Consider the following 23,283-nt stretch of genomic DNA (forward strand, 5'->3'; position numbering starts at 1 on the left):
ACAGAACATAATACATACAACATAATACAGAACATAATACAGAACATAATACATACAACATAATACATACAACATAATACAGAACATAATACAGAACATAATACAGAACATAATACAGAACATAATACAGAACATAATACATACAACATAATACAGAACATAATACAGAACATAATACAGAACATAATACATACAACATAATACAGAACATAATACAGAACATAATACAGAACATAATACATACAACATAATACAGAACATTAATCCACCTCCTTGGCAAATACAACATCTGCATGGGAGCAAGACATGGGTGGTGAGCTACCCGATGATATATGGCAACACAGTATTGAGCGTATCCACACATCAAGACATGGGTGGTGAGCTACCCGATGATATATGGCAACACAGTATTGAGCGTATCCACACATCAAGACATGGGTGGTGAGCTACCCGATGATATATGGCAACACAGTATTGAGCGTATCCACACATCAAGACATGGGTGGTGAGCTACCCGATGATATATGGCAACACAGTATTGAGCGTATCCACACATCAAGACATGGGTGGTGAGCTACCCGATGATATATGGCAACACAGTATTGAGCGTATCCACACATCAAGACATGGGTGGTGAGCTACCCGATGATATATGGCAACACAGTATTGAGCGTATCCACACATCAAGACATGGGTGGTGAGCTACCCGATGATATATGGCAACACAGTATTGAGCGTATCCACACATCAAGACATGGGTGGTGAGCTACCCGATGATATATGGCAACACAGTATTGAGCGTATCCACACATCAAGACATGGGTGGTGAGCTACCCGATGATATATGGCAACACAGTATTGAGCGTATCCACACATCAAGACATGGGTGGTGAGCTACCCGATGATATATGGCAACACAGTATTGAGCGTATCCACACATCAAGACATGGGTGGTGAGCTACCCGATGATATATGGCAACACAGTATTGAGCGTATCCACACATCAAGACATGGGTGGTGAGCTACCCGATGATATATGGCAACACAGTATTGAGCGTATCCACACATCAAGACATGGGTGGTGAGCTACCCGATGATATATGGCAACACAGTATTGAGCGTATCCACACATCAAGACATGGGTGGTGAGCTACCCGATGATATATGGCAACACAGTATTGAGCGTATCCACACATCAAGACATGGGTGGTGAGCTACCCGATGATATATGGCAACACAGTATTGAGCGTATCCACACATCAAGACATGGGTGGTGAGCTACCCGATGATATATGGCAACACAGTATTGAGCGTATCCACACATCAAGACATGGGTGGTGAGCTACCCGATGATATATGGCAACACAGTATTGAGCGTATCCACACATCAAGACATGGGTGGTGAGCTACCCGATGATATATGGCAACACAGTATTGAGCGTATCCACACATCAAGACATGGGTGGTGAGCTACCCGATGATATATGGCAACACAGTATTGAGCGTATCCACACATCAAGACATGGGTGGTGAGCTACCCGATGATATATGGCAACACAGTATTGAGCGTATCCACACATCAAGACATGGGTGGTGAGCTACCCGATGATATATGGCAACACAGTATTGAGCGTATCCACACATCAAGACATGGGTGGTGAGCTACCCGATGATATATGGCAACACAGTATTGAGCGTATCCACACATCAAGACATGGGTGGTGAGCTACCCGATGATATATGGCAACACAGTATTGAGCGTATCCACACATCAAGACATGGGTGGTGAGCTACCCGATGATATATGGCAACACAGTATTGAGCGTATCCACACATCAAGACATGGGTGGTGAGCTACCCGATGATATATGGCAACACAGTATTGAGCGTATCCACACATCAAGACATGGGTGGTGAGCTACCCGATGATATATGGCAACACAGTATTGAGCGTATCCACACATCAAGACATGGGTGGTGAGCTACCCGATGATATATGGCAACACAGTATTGAGCGTATCCACACATCAAGACATGGGTGGTGAGCTACCCGATGATATATGGCAACACAGTATTGAGCGTATCCACACATCAAGGCATGGGTGGTGAGCTACCCGATGATATATGGCAACACAGTATTGAGCGTATCCACACATCAAGACATGGGTGGTGAGCTACCCGATGATATATGGCAACACAGTATTGAGCGTATCCACACATCAAGGCATGGGTGGTGAGCTACCCGATGATATATGGCAACACAGTATTGAGCGTATCCACACATCAAGGCATGGGCTCATCCAGTTGAAGTTTTTGCACCGTCTCCATTACTGTTTTTCTGTTCTCGAATCTGAAACTCGATAAATAAATAAAGTTGACGAGATGCCCTAGGGGAAAAAAAGAAAGACAAATGACTTTTTATTTTCGTCTTCAAAAATGTGAATTCCATGTGAGATTAATTGACATTTAATTTGACATGAAGCTCCTTTTCATCTGTTTTGTCCAATCACGAGCATGCATACATGAAGAATATTTCATGCAATCCTCTCATTGGCAGAATTGACATCTTTCAGTTACACAGTCTGATTGAGCTGATATGCCCTGCTCTCTCACACAGCTCCCAGTCGGTCACTTCCGTCACTCGTCAATCTTTTGAACTGATTCGATGCCAGGACATTTGACTTGTAACTAACTTCAACTAGAAACCATGTTTACTCTTACTTTCATGTAAGGTCATTTTGCTTTGATCACATCAGAAGATCTATTACTCATTCCTCTGTGTTGCTGCTCTCAAGCCACAGTCCACAAATGCGAGTTGTGGTTGCTTTTTTCCTATGGGGAAAAACAAATTATATTAGTTTAGTAGTACTACAGTAGTACAGTAATACTTCTGGCATTTTTGTAAAGCTCAAATGCTTACTCACCCCCCTTGACGGTTACAATGGGGAGAAAATCAGAGCTGTAAATTGTTTAACCTGTAGCCAAGGATTTTATAGCCTATATTGTTAATTATAACTGCAATCTTCCGCAATATCAATGTTGCCAGCTAAGGTATACCAGGAGATAGTAGGCCTAGTTGGACAACGCTGCATGAATGTCCACATGATGGAAGTTAGAGGTATCCTAAAGTTAGCCTAAATATTCATTGTTTAATAGAAAAAATGCCCTGACCATTGTGACTAAAATGGCTGTGACTAAAACTAGACAAAAATTGTCCCGAGTTTTAGTCGACTGATAATAACTAACAAAGGATGATATGACTCAAATTTATTTTTAGACTAAAACTAAAATAGCAACCAAAATGAACGTCTCCATTCACAAAAACCTGCAATGAACAAAGCAGCATTGCAATAAGCATGGATTAAATATATTGTATTCAGTCTGAAATCAGATGGGGTGTCTTCTATTTGATATCATATATGTTCAACAGTCAGTGCCTCTTAATTAATTGAAACCAAATCTATGATGTCACTACTACCACTAGGTGCAGTAATTCCATCCAGCCACCAGAGGGTGCTCCAGTCCAACAGAACAGTCCCCCCCAATCTTTAGCCATCTCTCCCCTCAGTTTAGCTCATTCACCAATGCCATGCTTTGTTAGCACCCACTTAAACCCACATCCTTAGACTCTCCAAGGTAACTTCCCATTTAGAAAGGCATTCTCCCACTGATGCTGGTGTCACCTTAATTTGCTTTCTACGGTTAAGTTATTTTTTCTAGATTAGCTTGAATGGCATTCTCCAACTCCAGTGTTTAAAGCAGCCCAGCCCATCACAAATACAGCATCTCCTTCCCCTATTAGGATAATAGATAGCGCATTTTCTTCAGAAAGTCACCATAAATATATAGCTAAATGCTCTTATCAAGGCTGTTTAAATGTCAATTGTGTACGTGCTGAAGTTAGCATATAGAATGCCCGTACATTTAAAACATTTTAGCGACTTAATCATGTGGGGCATACATGTTTTACATATGGGTGGTTCCAGGAATTAAACCCACTATTGGGTTGTATGGCGTTGTAAGCACCATTCTCTACCAACTGAGCTACAGAGGACCACATACAGGCCATACACGCTCTTCCCCCTCTCAATTATGTATTCATTGCATACATTTCTCATTATATAAACAAATCCGTAGCACTAAGGCCAGTGGGGGCTGGAGAGCCCAGGACCAGATGCATAGCATATTTGGCTTCATTCACTAACGAAGATAGATGATTTCTCCCCATTGTAACACATTCTCACTGAGGCTGGCTGGCTGGCTGGCTGGCTGGCTGGCTGGCTGGCTGGCTGGCTGGCTGGCTGGCTGGCTGGCTGGTTGGGGGACAGAGAGAGATAGAGGGCACAGTCACAGAAGTGCTAGTGCTGTGATTAAAAAAAGAGGAATGCTAATGTATTTTCAGGGGTATCTTTGTGTTATGATTGTTATAATAATTTCAGAGCTTTTATGTCATATTTATTGTCGGTTTAGTCTCTTTGCTTTTTGTTGGTGCTCTATCGTATTGCCTTTGGTCTTTAATTCAAAGTGTAAGCCTATTTGGATTTATTCACTCTTAGGAGTGTCATAACAATCACTTCTGGATATATTTGACATGCGTCTTACATTACCTGCTTTATGACTGTTGATCCCACAGCAGTATTTCAAGTGCATTTGATGTGTGTGTCACAAAATGCTCTTTGCAGACTAAGCCGTTTTTCCCTAGAGGAAAGTAAACACCTAAGCTGATATTTCCATTCACGCTCAGATTTAGAATTTCAGATCTGCTGTATCTAGACTCCTTTACATGGTGTGATTAGCCTAATGGGGGAATGTATAAAGCTGAGGTGAAGACAATGGGGTATTTTGATGTAAGTAGTATAAATCTGTATAGGTGTAAAAAATATAATACACTTTTAGTTATTGAGCCAATAAGTGGCCTTCCTGACGTTGGTCTGAACAGTGATGGCCACATTAGGCTAAATGTGTGTGTGACACCCCTGGTTAAAGAGGGGATGGTATAAACAGAGAATGAGAAGAGAAGGGCTGTTGCGAGAGAAACAACACAGGAGGTTGTGCAGCTGTTTTACTGTGATGGATCTATTATCCAGCCATTACAAGATAAATGATCGATCCCTCCCATCCCACCCCCCTGCTTCCCCCTGCAAAATTGAAATGAGAACAGAGATGTGTGTGTGGTATGATTAGGGGCTAGGTGGGATACCCAGTCATTTAAGAGAAAAGGCGAGGGAGGACAGAGAGAATGCAAGGAGGGTAGGCCCACCGACCCTGCGCCATGCCATCAATCAAGGCGTCGTCTCTGGTGTGATGACCCAGCACTCGCCGCCTCCTTGGCACCTCCCTGGCACCTCCCTGGCACCCTAATTCGAATTCATGACAAAATAGATGCAAGGAAACGGTTTGGGCCCTTCATAATTTTATAGGAAATGTATTATTAGAGGAACCATTTGCTTAGTGTGATTTTTCCATTACTGGCTTGTCACGCAGTGTAGATAATATGTTGGTGGATGAGGGAGGGAGGGCGAAGGGGCAAGGAAGGAGGGAGGGTGAAGGGGAGAGGAAGGAGGGAGGATGGGTGCCAGCTCCATAGATTGGGGTGTCAGTTTTGTTGATGGTGCATGTAGTTTACCTTGGTGCGGTGTCTAATGGGGGTAGTTGAGAGAGGGGGAGGGAGCACAACAGGCCTGGGATACTAGGAACATCAGTGTATCCACTGATACACACACACACTTACACCCGCAAAGTTCCTGTTCAAGTCCTGACAGTACTTTACTCCAACAGGAGGTCTCTAAACTAGATGAAGTTTGCAGAGCTGGAACTTTACATCCAGCATCTGTTAGTTCTGAGACCAAGCACACTGTGCAAAACAATTAAAAACCACACACTACCCAATTAGGCCGCTTTCCAATTATAAACCACAAGCTCTGTTAAACTCTGCTTATGAGTTTTCTTATTGCCTGTGGATTTCCTAATTGCTTGCTAAACTGAGTGCTTAAACAATGTTACGTTCCTTGCCTCTGTTTTGATTCATTTCGTCCATATGGTTGTTTTTGTACACAACAGCTTGTTTTTGGTTGAAAAACGTACTTGTGGTTGCAAAGTTAGGCTGCTCCCAAACATGCATTTTATCTCACACACCTTTCTATTTAAGTGATAATGCCCAGGAAGCTGGGTTTTGGAGGATATATTGTCATGGGTGTTAGGTCCGAGATGAACTTGAGGGCCGGCACGAATGGGTTACCAACATATTCAAATTATTTTTATGAATTGATTCATACTATTTCATCTTTCCACAGTATATAGTCCCAACACAAATCTAGGGTTGCTAGCCAAGTCGGTTGGCTGATCGTTCGTTCGTTCTATCAGTTCGGTTGTCAGAGACGTGACCCAGTCGTTAGTTTTAATGTTCTTATCCCTGGCTTGCTAACTTGTCAACTAAGGCTAACTCCCAGTGCAGCCAGAATAACAGCAAAGTAGCTGCATTTGCCTTTGTTTAAGCTGTTTTCTAGTGACATTTATTTGGAGACATCCATAACAATAAGCTAATGATGTGTGATTTCCCCTGGCAAAGAAAATGTGCTCTCTCCTCAGGACAGAGGAGCTAGCCAACAACACAGCTAACACAATCACTTCAAACGGAAACTGGAAAGACTACAAACTAGCTGCATTTTGTTTCATTTGAACTGTTTTCTATTGAAATGACTTTGTGTATATCCATAAAATGACGCTAATTCATGATTTCGACTGGCTGAGAAAATCTGCCTGCCTGTCTCTTCCCGACCCCTGCACATTCATTACTATGGGACAGCTGGAGATAGAATTTCAATATTGAAACAATGTTGCCAATGTCAGAGAGGCAGACAGGGTTTATACACATCTCTGTTATTGAAAACCAATTGCTAGTCTAAAAGAAATGGGAAATAATATCTACATGCTTTTTACAATGGAGTTCAAGTTTATACCATTTCTGGTTGGGCTGATGAGACAGTGGATTGCACAGTGAGATGTAACTGCATAAATAGGCATTTCAACATCATAGCTTTAGCCGGTAGTAACTTGTGGCATAGACAATACCTGGAATGCGATTTTAACCAATCAGCATCCAGGGTTAGACACACCCATTGTATAAAGTTTTAAAAGTCATGTAGCAGCCTACTCTCTCTAAAGCTGTCCAGATTGTTGAATGATTAACACTTTGCTTTCTAGCTACCCAGTTGTAAGAGGGGCTCAAACACACACACAAACACATACACAATCAACACAGCTGCATGGCGAGGCTGATGGGTAAATGTACAGGGTTTCTGCAGTGGCCACCAGGGTCCCGTCTGTTGTAATGAGAGAGACTGAATTCTGCTCCCTATCTCCTTCCTTCTCCCCCTCGTCTCTCTGTGTTGGAACTGTTTGCATATTAATACATAGCCATGTCAATCAGCCCGCCAGTCAGCCAGCGACTCAGCCAGCCAGCCAGCCAGCCAGCGAGTCAGCCAGCCAGCCAGCAGCACTATAGGGATAGAACATGGACCAGACAAATGGATTTTTTTTCTCCCAATAAAATGTACTTGATTGCCCCCCTCCCCTTCCTCTCTCCTTCCATCCTCCCGCTTCCCCCTTTCTCTTGTCTCATGAATAGAACATTCAATTAGTTATGAGCTGAAATAATAATTATGAGAAATGTTATGTTAGTGATGGATTTATTTGATTTATTTTTATTTAACTAGGCAAGTCAGTTAAGAACAAATTCTTATTTACAACAATGCTGGGCCAATTGTGCGCCGCCATATGGGACTCCCAATCACGGCCGGGTTTGTGATACAGCCTGGAATCGAACCAGGTTATCTAGTGACGCCTCTAGCACTGCCTTAGACCACTGTGCCACTCGGGAGCCCATGGCAATGAGAAGTTAGATTAGTTTAGACTTAAAATGCTGTCATTTTCTACTCAGTTATTCTCCTGTGTGGTGCCTGAGTTTTTGTTTATAATAATCTAACTGTACATCCTAATTATTTCTGTTAGATCATGAAGTACAGTCTTTCTAACCAAGGTGGCTTATGATGTGCCCAGGCTAGAGCATAGGTCTCCAACGCCGATTCTGGAGTTAATGAGGCTTTTGCTCCAGCCCTACAGTAACACACCTCTCTCTCCTCCTGCCCTCTAGTTGGTAGCAGGCAGCGTTGTGATGGCCTTTGAGGAGGTGTGTCCAGACCGTATTGACCTGATCCATAAGAACTACCGTAAACTCTGCAACCTGCTAGTGGACGTGGAGGAGTGGGGTCAGGTGGTCATCATCTCCATGTTGACACGCTACGCCAGGACACAGTTCACCAACCCCTGGAAAGAGGTGAGAGATGGAGGGAAGGGGAGAGGAAGCAAAGGGGAAACATGGTTTCTAAGATTGTACAAGAACAGTGTGAGATGTGGTGTGATCATTTAAAGTGGAACTCAGCAGTTAAAACAGTAACAAAGCATGGTTTCTAAGATTGTACAAGAACAGTGTGAGATGTGGTGTGATCATTTAAAGTGGAACTCAGCAGTTAAAACAGCAGTTAAAACACTTTTTCTGTAAAAAGCTGAGCGATGGGGCTGGAGAAATGTAACCACTCTCAAATTCATTGACTGCTATGTATGCAAGGACTGACAATCCATGATATGTGAGTTTATATATTGGAGTAACAGGCTTATATTTTGGAGTGAGCTTATATATTGGAGGAACAGGCTTATATTTTGCATTCCACGACAGTTGAACTAAGCTCATGAGGCATTTATAAGTTATATTCTTCAAGAATAAATGGGTACAAATAATTAAGTCCAAAAATGTATGTCGCAACTGCAGATTGTCCCTTTAAATAATGGCTTGTCTTGAATGTCTCTTTAAAGCCAACCAGGACATGTCTCAGGTAAATGACCAATAGACATCATCATCACTTAAGTAATAAATAAATCATTTCTTCAAAATGATGAGTCAAATATAACCTACAGTAAATAAATCACAAAGTTAGACATTTGTCTACTGGGAGACATTTTGTCTACTGGGAGACATTTTGTCTACTGGGTGACATTTGTCTACTGGGTGACATTTGTCTACTGGGTGACATTTGTCTACTGGGAGACATTTGTCTACTGGGTGACATTTGTCTACTGGGAGACATTTGTCTACTGGGTGACATTTGTCTACTGGGTGACATTTGTCTACTGGGTGACATTTGTCTACTGGGTGACATTTGTCTACTGGGTGACATTTGTCTACTGGGTGACATTTGTCTACTGGGTGACATTTGTCTACTGGGTGACATTTGTCTACTGGGAGACATTTGTCTACTGGGTGACATTTGTCTACTGGGTGACATTTGTCTACTGGGTGACATTTGTCTACTGGGTGACATTTGTCTACTGGGTGACATTTGTCTACTGGGTGACATTTGTCTACTGGGAGACATTTGTCTACTGGGTGACATTTGTCTACTGGGTGACATTTGTCTACTGGGAGACATTTGTCTACTGGGAGACATTTGTCTACTGGGAGACATTTGTCTACTGGGTGACATTTTGTCTACTGGGTGACATTTGTCTACTGGGAGACATTTGTCTACTGGGTGACATTTTGTCTACTGGGTGACATTTGTCTACTGGGAGACATTTGTCTACTGGGAGACATTTGTCTACTGGGTGACATTTTGTCTACTGGGTGACATTTGTCTACTGGGTGACATTTTGTCTACTGGGTGACATTTGTCAGTAAGTATGTGTTGGTAATGTAAGTCTATATTCAGTTATTTTTCACCCAGCGTTGCAGTTATTGTGTGAACATGAGGATTTGAAAGGGAACCCCTACACACAACGTGTCCTCAGTAGCTGTTAATTGTTATAACTTTACCAAGGTTGAAAGGCAAAAAATGTGCAATTAGCACAGTAAAAAAACGAGTGATATTTTGTGAGCACAGTGTGCAAAGTTTCGTTACCTGTTGTACAGGTGTCCAGCTCATCTTCAAGCAACCTCCTAGATGTGTGTGTGCATCTGGCTTTGAATATGATGAGTTGACACCTGGTGGTAAAGATGTGCTATCAGATTGACCTTTATGGTGGTTGTGCGTGTGCTGTGTTTCACAGTGAAGGTAAATGTGTGTGCTGTGAATAACAGAGTGAAATGAAATGTGTAATGTGTGTGTGTTTCAGGAAGGTGTGTTTGATGAGCGCAATGAGAGGGCGTTCTATGAGTCTGATGAGGAAAAGACTAGAGATGAGACGGAGGCCAAGCCCTACATGATGGACCCTGACCACAGACTGCTGCTCAGGAACACCAAGCCTCTACTACAGAGCAGAAACACTGCCGTGAGTCAAACACCACACACACACACACACACACACACACACGCACACACGCACACACATAGAAATATACACAGACATAAAAGTAAGTGGTGTGTCTGCTCTTCAACCTGCTGTGAGGGATATAGGCAGCCTTGATGAAGGCGTCTGAGTGTGTGGTTCAGTTCTCACTCCTTCCTCAATGCTGTCTCTGGAACCAAGGCTACGCCGTGCCACCACTGATTCTGCCGCTGCTACACAGGAACACACCCATCATGTAACACACATTGTGAGCAGAGCTCCATCACCCAGGAGACTCAAGGTCTGTGTGGCAGTGTAGGAGCAGGAGGAAAAATGGTCCCAAATGAGTGTGTTGATTACAATGTGACATGTTATGTCCTTACCAGAGAAAACACACTGCGGCCCTCTATCTTACCGACACTTACCGTCACTTCTTCCAAATGTGACTCCTCAGTCCTTACTCCGGCTATCTGTTACCTTCTAAATGACACGTCTCATTTTAAAACACATGGCACTTTACTTACTTCGCTGTTTGATATATGGAGCTTTAAAGTGCTTTGTGTCCTGAGTGAAGAGAGACTCATCCTAAATAAGAAGAGTGGGAACAGTATGACTGGAAAAACACTGTCTGTATTTGAGGTGTTGCTAAGCGGCCATGTTGGATGTGTCTGTTGTCCTCGGTCTGTCAGGTGGTGATGTCTGTAGCCCAGCTGTACTGGCACCTGGCTCCTAAAAACGAGGTCAGCATCATCACCAAATCTCTGGTCAGACTGCTCAGAAGCCACAGGTAATCTCTATCCATTTTTCCCCCAAAAAAATGTTCCTGAGGATTTACGATGGCTTAATATTTCCTCTCTCTCCCTCTTAGAGAGGTGCAATACATTGTGTTACAGAACATTGCCACCATGTCCATCCAGAGAAAGGTAAGGACTAGGGATGCAAATCTTGTTCCATTTTGTTGCTGACAAACCAACCCCCATTAACCAGTTAGCAAACAGTTATATTTATTCCAAACAGTAAAAGGACTTGACCAACAAAAAATACTGCATGGAAGGAACAGCCATTTTTCATTAAGAGTTTAAAAAAACTTGTGACACTAGCAAGCCTGTCCTCTCATTATTGAACATGCAACTACTGTAGTGAAGTAGAGAATGGAATAGATCATTTTCAATATATGCAATTAGCAGGAAGACGGTGTTCTAAAAGACACCTGATGCAATCCATTTCATGTGACAGAGATTAACATCTCGGTTCGAAACTTAGAAAGAGAGCAAATGTAAATATGCAACAACTAGGCTGGGTTGTTAATATGACTAGGATTGTGCCTTTGGCTTCTGGACAACGAACGAAAGTTGATATGAAAACCAGTAGGATAGGAGAGAAAGACTATGAAACTTTTTTGGTTGCTAGCCTAGCTGCTGTTGTTGGCTGCTTCATGCTGCTCCTCTCTCTCCCACTGCTGCCTGCAGCCTGCATCTGTGAGTTGCCTAGCAACGAGTCTCTGGCTTGCTTGCGGCTCAGCCGAGACAGCCATATCGGTTTAGTTATACAAATCTTTGGCCATATAGTTGACATGAGAAAGCTACTTTCTGACTCTATAAACCCACCTTACATTACAAATGTCTGCAAAATAATAATTCCGATTGACCCAGACACTTCCTGTTTTGACTAATGATTTTGTTAAATTCTGACACAATTTAATTCCACAAAATTATGCAAATTAACCTATAGACTGGTAAGGAGAGACTGGCTGCATCACTTATTTTATTAAGAAACATTGTGTTGAAAATTCCAAATTGTTTGCATAGTCAACTTACACACAGCTCTGACACACACACTTACCCCACCAGACATGCCACCAGGGGTCTTTTCACAGTCCCAAAAATCCAGAACAAATTCAAGAAAGCATACAGTATTATATAGCTATTATTGCATGGAACTCCCTTCCATCTCATATTTCTCAAATGAACAGCAAACCTGGTTTAAAAAAACAGATAAAGCAACACCTCACGGCACAACGCCTCTCCCCTATTTGATCTAGATAGTTTGTATGTATTGACATGTAGCATACGTGTGCTAATTTTAAATTGATTCAATTCTGTCCTTGAGCTGTTCTTGTCTATTAATGTTCTGTATTATGTCATGTTTCATGTTTTGTGTGGACTCAAGGAAGAGTAGCTGCTGCTTTCGCAACAGCTAATGGGGATCCTAATAAAATACCAAAATACCAAGCATGACTGGTCAAATGTATTTTCAGTGGCTAACTGACTAAAGGTTAACTATTAAAATCCCTAGTCAGGACAGACACCCTTACAGATGTAGGGTCTTAATTTGATTACTGCAGGAAATGTAGATGAGATTTGATTTAGATAAATTCACTGAAAACATACGGTTACAGTGCGTTCGGAAAGAATTCCGATCCAGAATTTGTTATGTTACAGCCTTATTCTAGAATGGATTAAATAGTTCCCCCCCCCCCCCCCCCCCCTCATAAATCTTCAAACAATACCCCATAATGACAAAGGAAAAACTCTTTTTTAGAAATGTATGAAATAAAAACTGAACTAACACATTTACATAAGTATTCAGACCCTTTACTCAGTACTTTGTTGTAGCACCTTTGGCAGCGATTACAGGCTTGTGTCTTCTTGACACACCTGTATTTGGGGAGTTTCACCCATTCTTCTCTGCAGATCCTCTCAAGCTCTGTCAGGTTGGATGGGGAGCGTCGCTGCACAGCTATTTTCAGGTCTCTCCAGAGATGTTCGATCAAGCCCGGGCTTTGGCTAGGCCTCTCAATAACATTCAGAGACTTGTGCCGAAGCCACTCCTGCGTTGTCTTGGCTGTATGCTTAGGGTTGTTGTCCTGTTGGAGGGTGAACCTTCACCCCAGTCTGAGGTCCTGAGTGCTCTGGAGCAGGTTTTCATCAAGGATCTCTCTGTACTTTGCTCCGTTCATCTTTCCCACAATCCTGACTAGTCTCCCAGTCCCTGCTTCTGAAAAACATTCCCACAGCATAATGCTGCCACCACCATGCTTCACCGTAGCGATGGTGCCAGGTTTGTCAGAGTGACCATCGGGTTCTTGGTCACCTCCCTGACCAAGGCCTTTCTCCCCCGATTGCTCAGTTTGGCCAGGCGGCCAGCTCTAGGGAGAGTCTTGGTGGTACCAAACTTCTTCCATTTAGGAATGATGGAGGCCACTGTGTTTGTTTGGGACATTCAATGCTGCATACATTTTTTGGTACCCTTCCCCAGATCTGTACCTCAACACAATCCTGTCTCGGAGCTCTACGGACAATACCTTCGACTTCATGGCTTGGTTTTTGCTCTGACATGCACTGTCAACTGTGGGACTTTATATAGACAGGTGTGCCTTTCCAAATCATGTCCAATCTACTGAATTTAAAACAGGTGGAATCCAATCAAGTTCTAGAAACATCTCAAGGATGATCAAGGGAAACAGCATGCACCTGAGCTCAATTATCAAGTCTCATAGGTGTCTGAATACTTATTAGGTATTTGTTTTTTTTATTTCTAATATCTTTTTGAAAAATGTCTAAACCTGTTTTCACTATGTCATTATGGAGTATTGTGTGTAGATTGATGAGGGAAGAAAATAGAATAAGGCTGTAACAAAATGTGGAAAAGGAGAAGGGGTCTGAATACTGTCTGAGTGCACTGTATATTAACAGTATTGCACTTTTCATGTAACCTACATATGGCCAGCTAATAGCCTAACCACCAATCAAGCAACATTATGGATTAAACGTTAACATCCTGTTGCTGCAGGATTATTTTGATGTGACTAGATAGGTCAAATTAAGATCCTACATCTGTAGTAGTAGGTCCTTTTAGTTGTAGTTTAGCGTGCATACATGTATTGGCACACTGTATGTTCTGAACTGTATGTTTTGGTGTTGTCTCACTAGGGCATGTTTGAACCTTACATGAAGAGTTTTTATGTGAGATCCACAGATGCCACTCACATCAAATCACTCAAGGTAAGCGCCCTCATGATGACCTAGTTAATGTAAAAGTAAACTGTGAGATGAGTTCAGGTGTGTGATCAGATCTGTCTCGACTCCCCAGCTGGAGATCTTGACCAGCCTGGCCAACGAAGCCAACATCTCCACTATCCTTAGAGAGTTCCAGGTAAGTTTTTCTCTCCTCGTTCTATTTTTTCTCTTTCTTTTTCTTTCTTTCTCGCTCTCTTTTCCTTTCTTTTCCTTTCTTTCTCGCTCTCATTCAAACCCTTTACCCATCTCTGGCACATGTATTTATTGCCTTTTACAGTGAGTGGCTCCAACTTGTGCTTTGGTTTTTCCAGACCTATGTGAAGAGCCAGGACAAGCAGTTTGCTGCCGGTACCATCCAGGCCATAGGCAGGTGTGCCACCAACATCTCTGAGGTCACAGACACCTGCCTCAATGGACTGGTGCTGCTGCTCTCCAACAGAGACGGTATGGGGGAGGGATCCAGTCCATTGGTTTATTGATTGATCGACTGATTGGTTCTTTGTCCAGCGTCTTTCTAAAGTTTGATGTGTGTGAAATCCTCTTGTAGGTATTGTTTTAAATGTAACCGTATGAAGTCATTACAGAGACGGTGGTCGCGGAGAGTGTGGTGGTGATCAGGAAGCTGCTCCAGATCCAGCCCACCCAGCACAGTGATATCATCAAACACATGGCCCAACTCTTTGACAACATCACTGTACGTCTACCACTATTTGAACATTTGTGTGTCTGTGTCCGAGTGTGTATTTCATGAGACTGAGCTTGTGTGAGTTGGAACATTTAATTGTGTGCACAATCTTAACATAGAGTAACCCGTGCCGAAGGTGCTGATGGCGTGGGCCAGCATCCTGTGGCTGATGGGAGAGTACAGTGAGGACTAACCCCTCTGTGTCTCCAGGTGCCGATGGCGCGGGCCAGCATCCTGTGGCTAATGGGAGAGTATTGTGAGAGGGTCCCTAAGATCGCCCCTGACGTCCTCCGCAAGATGGCCAAGAGCTTCACCTCCGAGGAGGACATCGTCAAGCTCCAGACTGTCAACCTGGCTGCCAAACTCTACCTCACCAACTCCAAACAGGTAAAAGATACATAGTCTACGCTAAACTGTGCAGTAGCCTATAAGATGTTATTAAGCTGTTATTACCATGTCAATTCCGCTTATGATGACTTCCAGTTATTCTAGTTATTTGGCTACTTAGGCACTAGCTTCTAATATAGTTTCGCCAGTGTCTTTCCTAAGTATTCTGGTTTGGTTCAGCCTGCTGGGCCTAACAGAAGTCCTATACCATAACCTCAGAGCTAAATGCTTTGTTAAGAGCAGGCTTCAATGTAGCGCATTCTTCCATCTCCCTGCCTCCCCTCGTATGAGAACTGAAGGCCCATTCTATCAGATGGGAAGCAATATGGCTGCCAAGCTCGGATTATGACCACACTGCAGACGCTGCTGCTGCCGCCGCCGCCTCAAATGAGCACATTATTACACCGGTATCCCCTGGTAATGTTTCAGAGAGGGGGTGGAGAGAGAGGTGTAATGTTTCCGTTCAGGTAGTAACTCTTGTTTTTATTCCTCTCTAAATAATATATGTTAGTGTAAGGAAAGCACTTCCCATCTCAGACCATAAACCCACCTGGTACAGGGAGAGGTTGTCACTCATACAGCTAGTGAGGAGCAGAGGGAACATTTAGTGTGATGCCCCAGAGCTGTGTGTTTTTTTGTGTGTGTGTTTTCTTCCCATCTCCTTGAATATCTTCCCATATCCCTCCATCTTTCCCCTGCTCTTTTTCCTGCCCTGTCCCCTATATCTTTCTCTCCCTTCCCTCCATCCCCCCACTCTCCCTCCTTTCTTCCATCCAGACTAAGCTGTTGACCCAGTACATTCTGAACCTGGGGAAATATGACCAGAACTATGACATCAGAGACCGCACGCGATTCATCCGCCAGCTCATTGTGCCCAATGACAAGAACGGAGCGCTCAGCAAGTACGCCCACCGCATTCTGCTGGCGCCCAAACCAGCACCTGTCCTCGAGTCTGCCTACAAAGGTACCTTTTAAATAGCGCACTAGATAGGGAATTGTATGGGTCTCTCTGAATGGCATTGGGGTCAGGGCTCTCTCTCTGACTCAAATGAGATGGATGAATTACCTGGCTAATACTAACCTTTCTGAGATGCAGAGAACACACACATATACACACACACACTTGACTTTAATCCAGATAAGAGACAGAAGCAGCCTCCTAAACATTATTATTCTGCGGTGGTCTCTGCGTCTGCTAGATGTTTATGGAAAACGTTAACTGCTCCTGTCATTCTTAATATTCACACTTTAACGCCTCTTTTTTCTCTCCATCTTTTTAGTTAGAGAAAGCCTGTTTTGAAGGCAGACCTCCCCAGGCACTTGGACTGATTACACCTCCTATATTCACCATTAGGGAGGGAGAATCCTTTTAATCTGTTTGCCCGCTGCCGTGTATGTGCTCCTGTGGTCTCCTGGACCCTTTATTAAACAGAGTTGTGTATGTGTTTATACAGTGACATTTCAGAGTGTTTAAGGCCATTTACTCTCTGTCCTGCATATTGAGAGAGCACTGCTGTGACATTGAGACCCCTGCCTCTCAACCCTTCTCCCCCCTCCAATGTTAATCATTGTTTCCTTATTTTCTCTTGCTCGCTCCCTAACTCCAATGTTTCTCCTTTGACACGTTTTCTCCTCTCTTTCTCCATCCCTCTTTCTTTTCTTTCTCCTCCCTCTATCTTGCCCTCTCCCCATCATTTTCTCTTCTCCTCTCCCCTGTGTCTCCCTCTACCTCTCTCTACCTCTCTCTGTCAGACCGCGATCGTTACCAGTTGGGAACCCTGTCCCACACCATCAACACCAAAGCCAGTGGCTACCTGGAGCTCTCTGATTGGCCCGCCGTGGCTCCTGACCAATCAGTGAGGAATGTGGAGGTAATTGAGCCGGTAAAGATCCATCATTCTATCTTTCCTTCTACTGCTCACCTCACCCCGGCCCCACACCAAGGGTGGTCATGGTCAACTCTGTCACCCAAACTACAAATCCATTTTTGCTACGTTTCAATATGTTTGCAGTTCTCCCAACTCTCCTCCCTTCTCTTACTTTACTTCCTCTACTGTACCTCACTTCCTCTGACGTCACTTCCTGTTCCGTTGCCAGGTGAAGGAGTGGGCTCCATCTCTAGGGAAGACTGGGAAATCCAAGCCTGCCAAATCATCAGATGACAAGTTCTACTCTGACTCAGGAGAGGAGGAGGAGGAGAAGGGATCAGGGAGCAGTAGCAGTGAGGATGGCAGTAGTAGTAGTAGTGAAGGTGTGTGTCCACATGTGTAACATAAAGTTCTCTTGTGAGTGTTTGCATTGCCAGTCCAATCCATTTTGTCTGTAAGACTGCACATCTTACAAAATGAACGTGTGTGTCCAGAGTCAGGCAGCGATGCAGAGAGCCATGTCCAGAAGAACAGCAGTCAGAGCAGTGAGGAGTCAGACAAGTCCTCCAGCCAATCAGAGAAGAGTTCCAGTGAATCTGACTCTGAAAAGAAGGAGAGGAAAACTAAGACCCCACTACAGAAGAAGACAGTCAAACCAACAGCCAAAGACAGGTACCACACTATCATGGAACATGCCCACTCCCCTGACTAGGTCCTTGGTTTGGAACCTATATGTATTGTTTGTCTATCATTTCTCTTCTTGCTGAATTTATCTATTGAGGTCTTACCTGTTTTATCGAAGGCTGAGTGTGATAATTAGGCAAGGTGTTTGTGTGTGTGTTTGTGTTCGCTCATACAACAGTGCAGCTGTCTGAAGTCATGGTCATAGTCAGCAACGTGATCAGTGCTTTGTGACATCAATGTCATTCTCCATCTGTTTCTGTCTCTCTCTCTCACACATTCTCTCTGGTCATGTTGAAGACATACGATGACACCTACTGTACACACACGTTCAGAGCAGTTAGAATGTAGTTATTGTGAGCTCCATCAGCAGTGGTCCAGATTTACATGGCTGATAGATAATGACTGTGGATTGGTCATTTAGCTGCCTGGTGGTACCAATGAATGAGATCTGAGTCATTACTGCTGAATACACACACACGCACACGGTTACACACTGGCAAATTTAGTCCCTGACACGTTCTATTTCACTCACCCCAGCTTTCTTTCTTTCTTTCGCACACACACACACACACCCTACCTGCTCGCGCTGTATGACAGGCCGGCAGCTGACCTTGTTCCCTCCATTAGAGTGTAATTAGAGCAGCTCACCCCAGTGATTTCACACACACACACACACACACACACACAATCTCTCTCTCTCGCAAACACACACACCGACACACACAGTAATTATCCCAGCTCACCCCAGTGCTTCCACAACAAACCCAGCATAATGCCCTCATTACAGCCCAGTCATTCCAGGCAGGGCTTAATCAGGCCCACTCTGATTTATATCGCTTTTTCCTGTTCGAAACAAATGAAATCTGTAGGCCAAATTAATACTGGCTTCTCATCATCGGCCAAGTTAAAAAGCCAGTTACCGTCACAATTCTCCTCGTTAATTTAACAGCTGAAAATCCCAGGCAGCCCCAGTAAACACTCATTATCAGGACAAATTGAAGAGAGAGGGAGATGGAGGGAGGGAGGAGGATAACTTTTTAGCCAAAGCGATATTAAATTAAGTGGGCGAACCAAAACAGATTGATCTAGGTTGTTCTGACAGAGTTTGAGTGTGAGCTCCAGCAGACTGCACTACGTGGTGCAGAATGGAAAGTGTTTGAATGTATAGATGCATAACACTTTCCCCTTCGTATTGAAACTTAGTCATGTTTTGGTTATAGGAAACACGAGTTAATGTATTACAGTCTTCAGTTTAAGATATGTTAAAGGTGCCCTATTCCTTATATTTCCTCATGTGAAATCATCTTTAAACACTCCTTTATCAGTTACAGATTGAAAAGTGTTGGAATGTGATTTGGAGGTCAACTCTTACAACCTTTTGTGTTCTCTCTCCTCAATGTGTGTTTGTTTATGTGTGTGCGTGTTCCTGTGTCAGTGATTCGGATGAGAATGGGAACATTGCTAAAGAAGCCAACAGTTCGTCTGCAGAAGAGAGCTACTCTGATTCTGATTCTGATTCAGAATCAGACTCTGACACCCACACAGACTCTGACTCAGGCACCGAACACAAGAAGGAGACCAAGTCTAAAGCCAAACCCAAGGTGAGACAACCACTTGCTAGGTGTGTCTGTTCTAGCATGCTTAACATCTAAGATACAGCTAGTGTTAACTCTCGAGTGTTCCTTAATCTGCAGTTGATTGAATTGAGGCCGTGGTCTGACTCTGAACAGATGAAGGTCTGTTGACCTGTGTCCAATCTGAGCTGTTCTCCACACCGTAAATAAGAGAGTTTGAACCAACCCTCTGTTCATCATGGTACAACAGAATACAGTGTGTTAGTGAGTGTGAACAGTGTCTTTTGAAGAGCTACTGGAGGATTTTACACAGCGGGATATGATTTGGTCTGCTTATTTGTTTATTCTTGCTTTTTCTCTCACCTCATCCTTCCCTCCCTCTTTCTGATTCTCCCGCCCTCTTTCTGATTCTCCCGCCCTCTTTCTGATTCTCCCGCCCTCTTTCTGATTCTCCCGCCCTCTTTCTGATTCTCCCGCCCTCTTTCTGATTCTCCCGCCCTCTTTCTGATTCTCCCGCCCTCTTTCTGATTCTCCCTCTTTCTGATTCTCCCTCTTTCTGATTCTCCCTCTTTCTGATTCTCCCGCCCTCTTTCTGATTCTCCCGCCCTCTTTCTGATTCTCCCGCCCTCTTTCTGATTCCCTCTCTCTCTCTCTTTCTGATTCTCCCACCCTCTTTCTGATTCCCTCTCTCTCTGATTCTCTGTCTGATTATCCCTGGCTGCATTCCAAACACTTAACACACACCCTCTCCCCTCAGGCCTCAAATTAAGTGGGCAATTCTGATGACGTCTGACGAGTTTACACTTGCAGGGCAAGGGAGGAAGGAATTATTTTTAAATGGACTGCCCTTGCCCGGAAGTACATCAAATCAAATGTATTTATATAGCCCTTCGTACATCAGCTGATATCTCAAAGTGCTGTACAGAAACCCAGCCTAAAACCCCAAACAGCAAGCAATGCGGGTGTAGAAGCACAGTGGCTAGGAAAAACTCCCTAGAAAGTCCAAAACCTAGGAAGAAATCTAGAGAGGAACCAGGCTATGAGGGGTGGCCAGTCCTCTTCTGGCTGTGCCGGGTGGAGATTATAACAGAACATGGCCAAGATGTTCAAATGTTCATAAATGACCAGCATGGTCAAAAAATTATAATAATCACAGGCAGAACAGTTGAAACTAGAGCAGCAGCACAGCCAGGTGGCCTGGGGACAGCAAGGAGTCATCATGGCAGGTAGTCCTGAGGCATGGTCCTAGGGCTCAGGTCCTCCTCCGAGAGAGAGAGAATTAGAGAGAGCATACTTAAATTCACACAGGACACCGGATAAGACAGGAGAAGTACTCCAGATATAACAAACTGACCCTAGCACCCCGACACAAACTACAGCAGCATAAATACTGGAGGCTGAGACAGGAGGGGTCAGGAGACACTGGCCCCATCCGATGATACCATCCGATGATACCCCCGGACAGGGCCAAACAGGAAGGATATAACCCCACCCACTTTGCCAAAGCACAGCCCCCACACCACTAGAGGGATATTTTCAAACACCAACTTATCATCCTGAGACAAGGCTGAGTATAGCCCACAAAGAGCTCCACCACGGCACAACCCAGGGGGGGCGCCAACCCAGACAGGAAGATCACATCAGTGACTCAACCCACTCAAGTGATGCACCCCTCCTAGGGACGGCATGAAAGAGCACCAGTAAGCCAGTGACTCAGCCCCTGTAATAGGGTTAGAGGCAGAGAATCCCAGTGGAAAGAGGGGAACCGGCCAGGCAGAGACCGCAAGGGCGGTTCGTTGCTCCAGTGCCTTTCCGTTCACCTTCCCACTCCTGGGCCAGACTACACTAAATCATATGACCCACAGAAGAGATGAGTCTTCAGTAAAGACTTAAAGGTTGAGACCGAGTTTGCGTCTCTCACATGGATAGGCAGACCATTCCATAAAAATGAAGCTCTATAGGAGAAAGCCCTGCCTCCAGCTGTTTGCTTAGAAATTCTAGGGACAATTAGGAGGCCTGCGTCTTGTGACCGTAGCGTACGTGTAGGTATGTACGGCAGGACCAAATCGGAAAGATAGGTAGGCGCAAGCCCATGTAATGCTTTGTAGGTTAGCAGTAAAACCTTGAAATCAGCCCTTGCCTTGACAGGAAGCCAGTGTAGGGAGGCTAGCACTGGAGTAATATGATATTTTTTTTTATTTAGCACTAACTGAAGTTTATTTAGTGCTTTATCCGGGTAGCCGGAAAGTAGAGCATTGCAGTAGTCTAACCTAGAAGTAACAAAAGCATGGGTACATTTTTCTGCATCATTTTTGGACAGAAAGTATCTGACTTTTGCAATGTTACGTAGATGGAAAAAAGCTGCCCTTGAAACAGTCTTGATATGTTCGTCAAAAGAGAGATCAGGGTCCAGAGTAACGCCGCGGTCCTTTACAGTTTTATTTGAGACGACTGTACAACCATTAAGATTAATTGTCAGATTCAACAGAAGATCTCTTTGTTTCTTGGGACCTAGAACAAGCATCTCTGTTTTGTCCGAGTTTAAAAGTAGAAAGTTTGCAGCCATCCACTTCCTTATGTCTGAAACACAGGCTTCTAGCTAGGGCAATTTTGGGGCTTCACCATGTTTCATTGAAATGTACAGCTGTGTGTCATCCGCATAGCAGTGAAAGTTAACATTATGTTTTTGAATGACATCCCCAAGAGGTAAAATATATAGTGAAAACAATAGTGGTCCTAAAACGGAACCTTGAGGAACACCGAAATGTACCGTTGATTTGTCAGAGGACAAACCATTCACAGAGACAAACTGATATCTTTCAGACAGATAAGATCTAAACCAGGCCAGAACTTGTCCGTGTAGACCAATTTGGGTTTCCAATCTCTCCAAAAGAATGTGGTGATCGATGGTATCAAAAGCAGCACTAAGGTCTAGGAGCACGAGGACAGATGCAAAGCCTCGGTCTGATGCCATTAAAAGGTAATGTACCACCTTCACAAGTGCAGTCTCAGTGCTATGAAGGGGTCTAAAACCAGACTGAAGCATTTCGTATACACTGTTTGTCTTCAGGAAGGCAGTGAGTTGCTGCGCAACAGCCTTTTCTACAATTTTTGAGAGGAATGGAAGATTCGATATAGGCCGATTAGTTTTTTATATTTTCTGGGTCAAGGTTTGGCTTTTTCAAGAGAGGCTTTATTACTGCCACTTTTAGTGAGTTTGGAACACATCCGGTGGATAGAGAGCCATTTATTATGTTCAACATAGGAGGGCCAAGCACAGGAAGCAGCTCTTTCAGCAGTTTAGTTGGAATAGGGTCCAGTATGCAGCTTGAAGGTTTAGAGGCCATGATTATTTTCATCATTGTGTCAAGAGATATAGTACTAAAATACTTGAGTGTCTCTCTTGATCCTAGGTCCTGGCAGAGTTGTGCAGACTCAGGACAACTGAGCTTTGAAGGAATACGCAGATTTAAAGAGGAGTCCATAATTTGCTTTCTAATAATCATGATCTTTTCCTCAAAGAAGTTCATGAATTTATTACTGCTGAAGTGAAAGCCATCCTCTCTTGGGGAATGCTGTTTTTAGTTAGCTTTTCGACAGTATCATAAAGGATTTTCGGATTGTTCTTATTTTCCTCAATTAAGTTGGAAAAATAGGATGATCGAGCAGCAGTGAGGGCTCTTCGATACTGCACGGTACTGTCTTTCCAAGCTAGTCTGAAGACTTCCAGTTTGGTGTGGCGCCAT

General features: G+C 43.7%; 1 protein-coding gene across 6 annotated transcripts in view; it reads left to right on the forward strand.

The window, feature by feature from the left end:
* Positions 1–23,283, forward strand: part of LOC110523451 (AP-3 complex subunit beta-1) — a 92,367-nt gene that overhangs the window by 31,737 nt on the left and 37,347 nt on the right. For 5 of the 6 annotated variants that reach the window (XM_036977069.1, XM_036977073.1, XM_036977071.1 and 2 more), the window contains exons 7-20: positions 8,153–8,335; positions 10,168–10,323; positions 11,010–11,107; positions 11,189–11,243; positions 14,253–14,324; positions 14,413–14,475; positions 14,651–14,783; positions 14,924–15,033; positions 15,235–15,411; positions 16,189–16,375; positions 17,164–17,294; positions 17,509–17,662; positions 17,774–17,951; positions 19,399–19,564. In XM_036977069.1, the coding sequence (XP_036832964.1) occupies positions 8,153–8,335; positions 10,168–10,323; positions 11,010–11,107; positions 11,189–11,243; positions 14,253–14,324; positions 14,413–14,475; positions 14,651–14,783; positions 14,924–15,033; positions 15,235–15,411; positions 16,189–16,375; positions 17,164–17,294; positions 17,509–17,662; positions 17,774–17,951; positions 19,399–19,564 (1,863 nt within the window). The remainder of the gene's footprint in view (positions 1–8,152; positions 8,336–10,167; positions 10,324–11,009; positions 11,108–11,188; positions 11,244–14,252; positions 14,325–14,412; positions 14,476–14,650; positions 14,784–14,923; positions 15,034–15,234; positions 15,412–16,188; positions 16,376–17,163; positions 17,295–17,508; positions 17,663–17,773; positions 17,952–19,398; positions 19,565–23,283) is intronic. The other variant, XM_036977070.1, reaches the window with a different exon arrangement.

Source organism: Oncorhynchus mykiss, chromosome 5 (genome assembly GCF_013265735.2).
Source record: "Oncorhynchus mykiss isolate Arlee chromosome 5, USDA_OmykA_1.1, whole genome shotgun sequence".
NCBI lineage: Eukaryota > Metazoa > Chordata > Actinopteri > Salmoniformes > Salmonidae > Oncorhynchus > Oncorhynchus mykiss.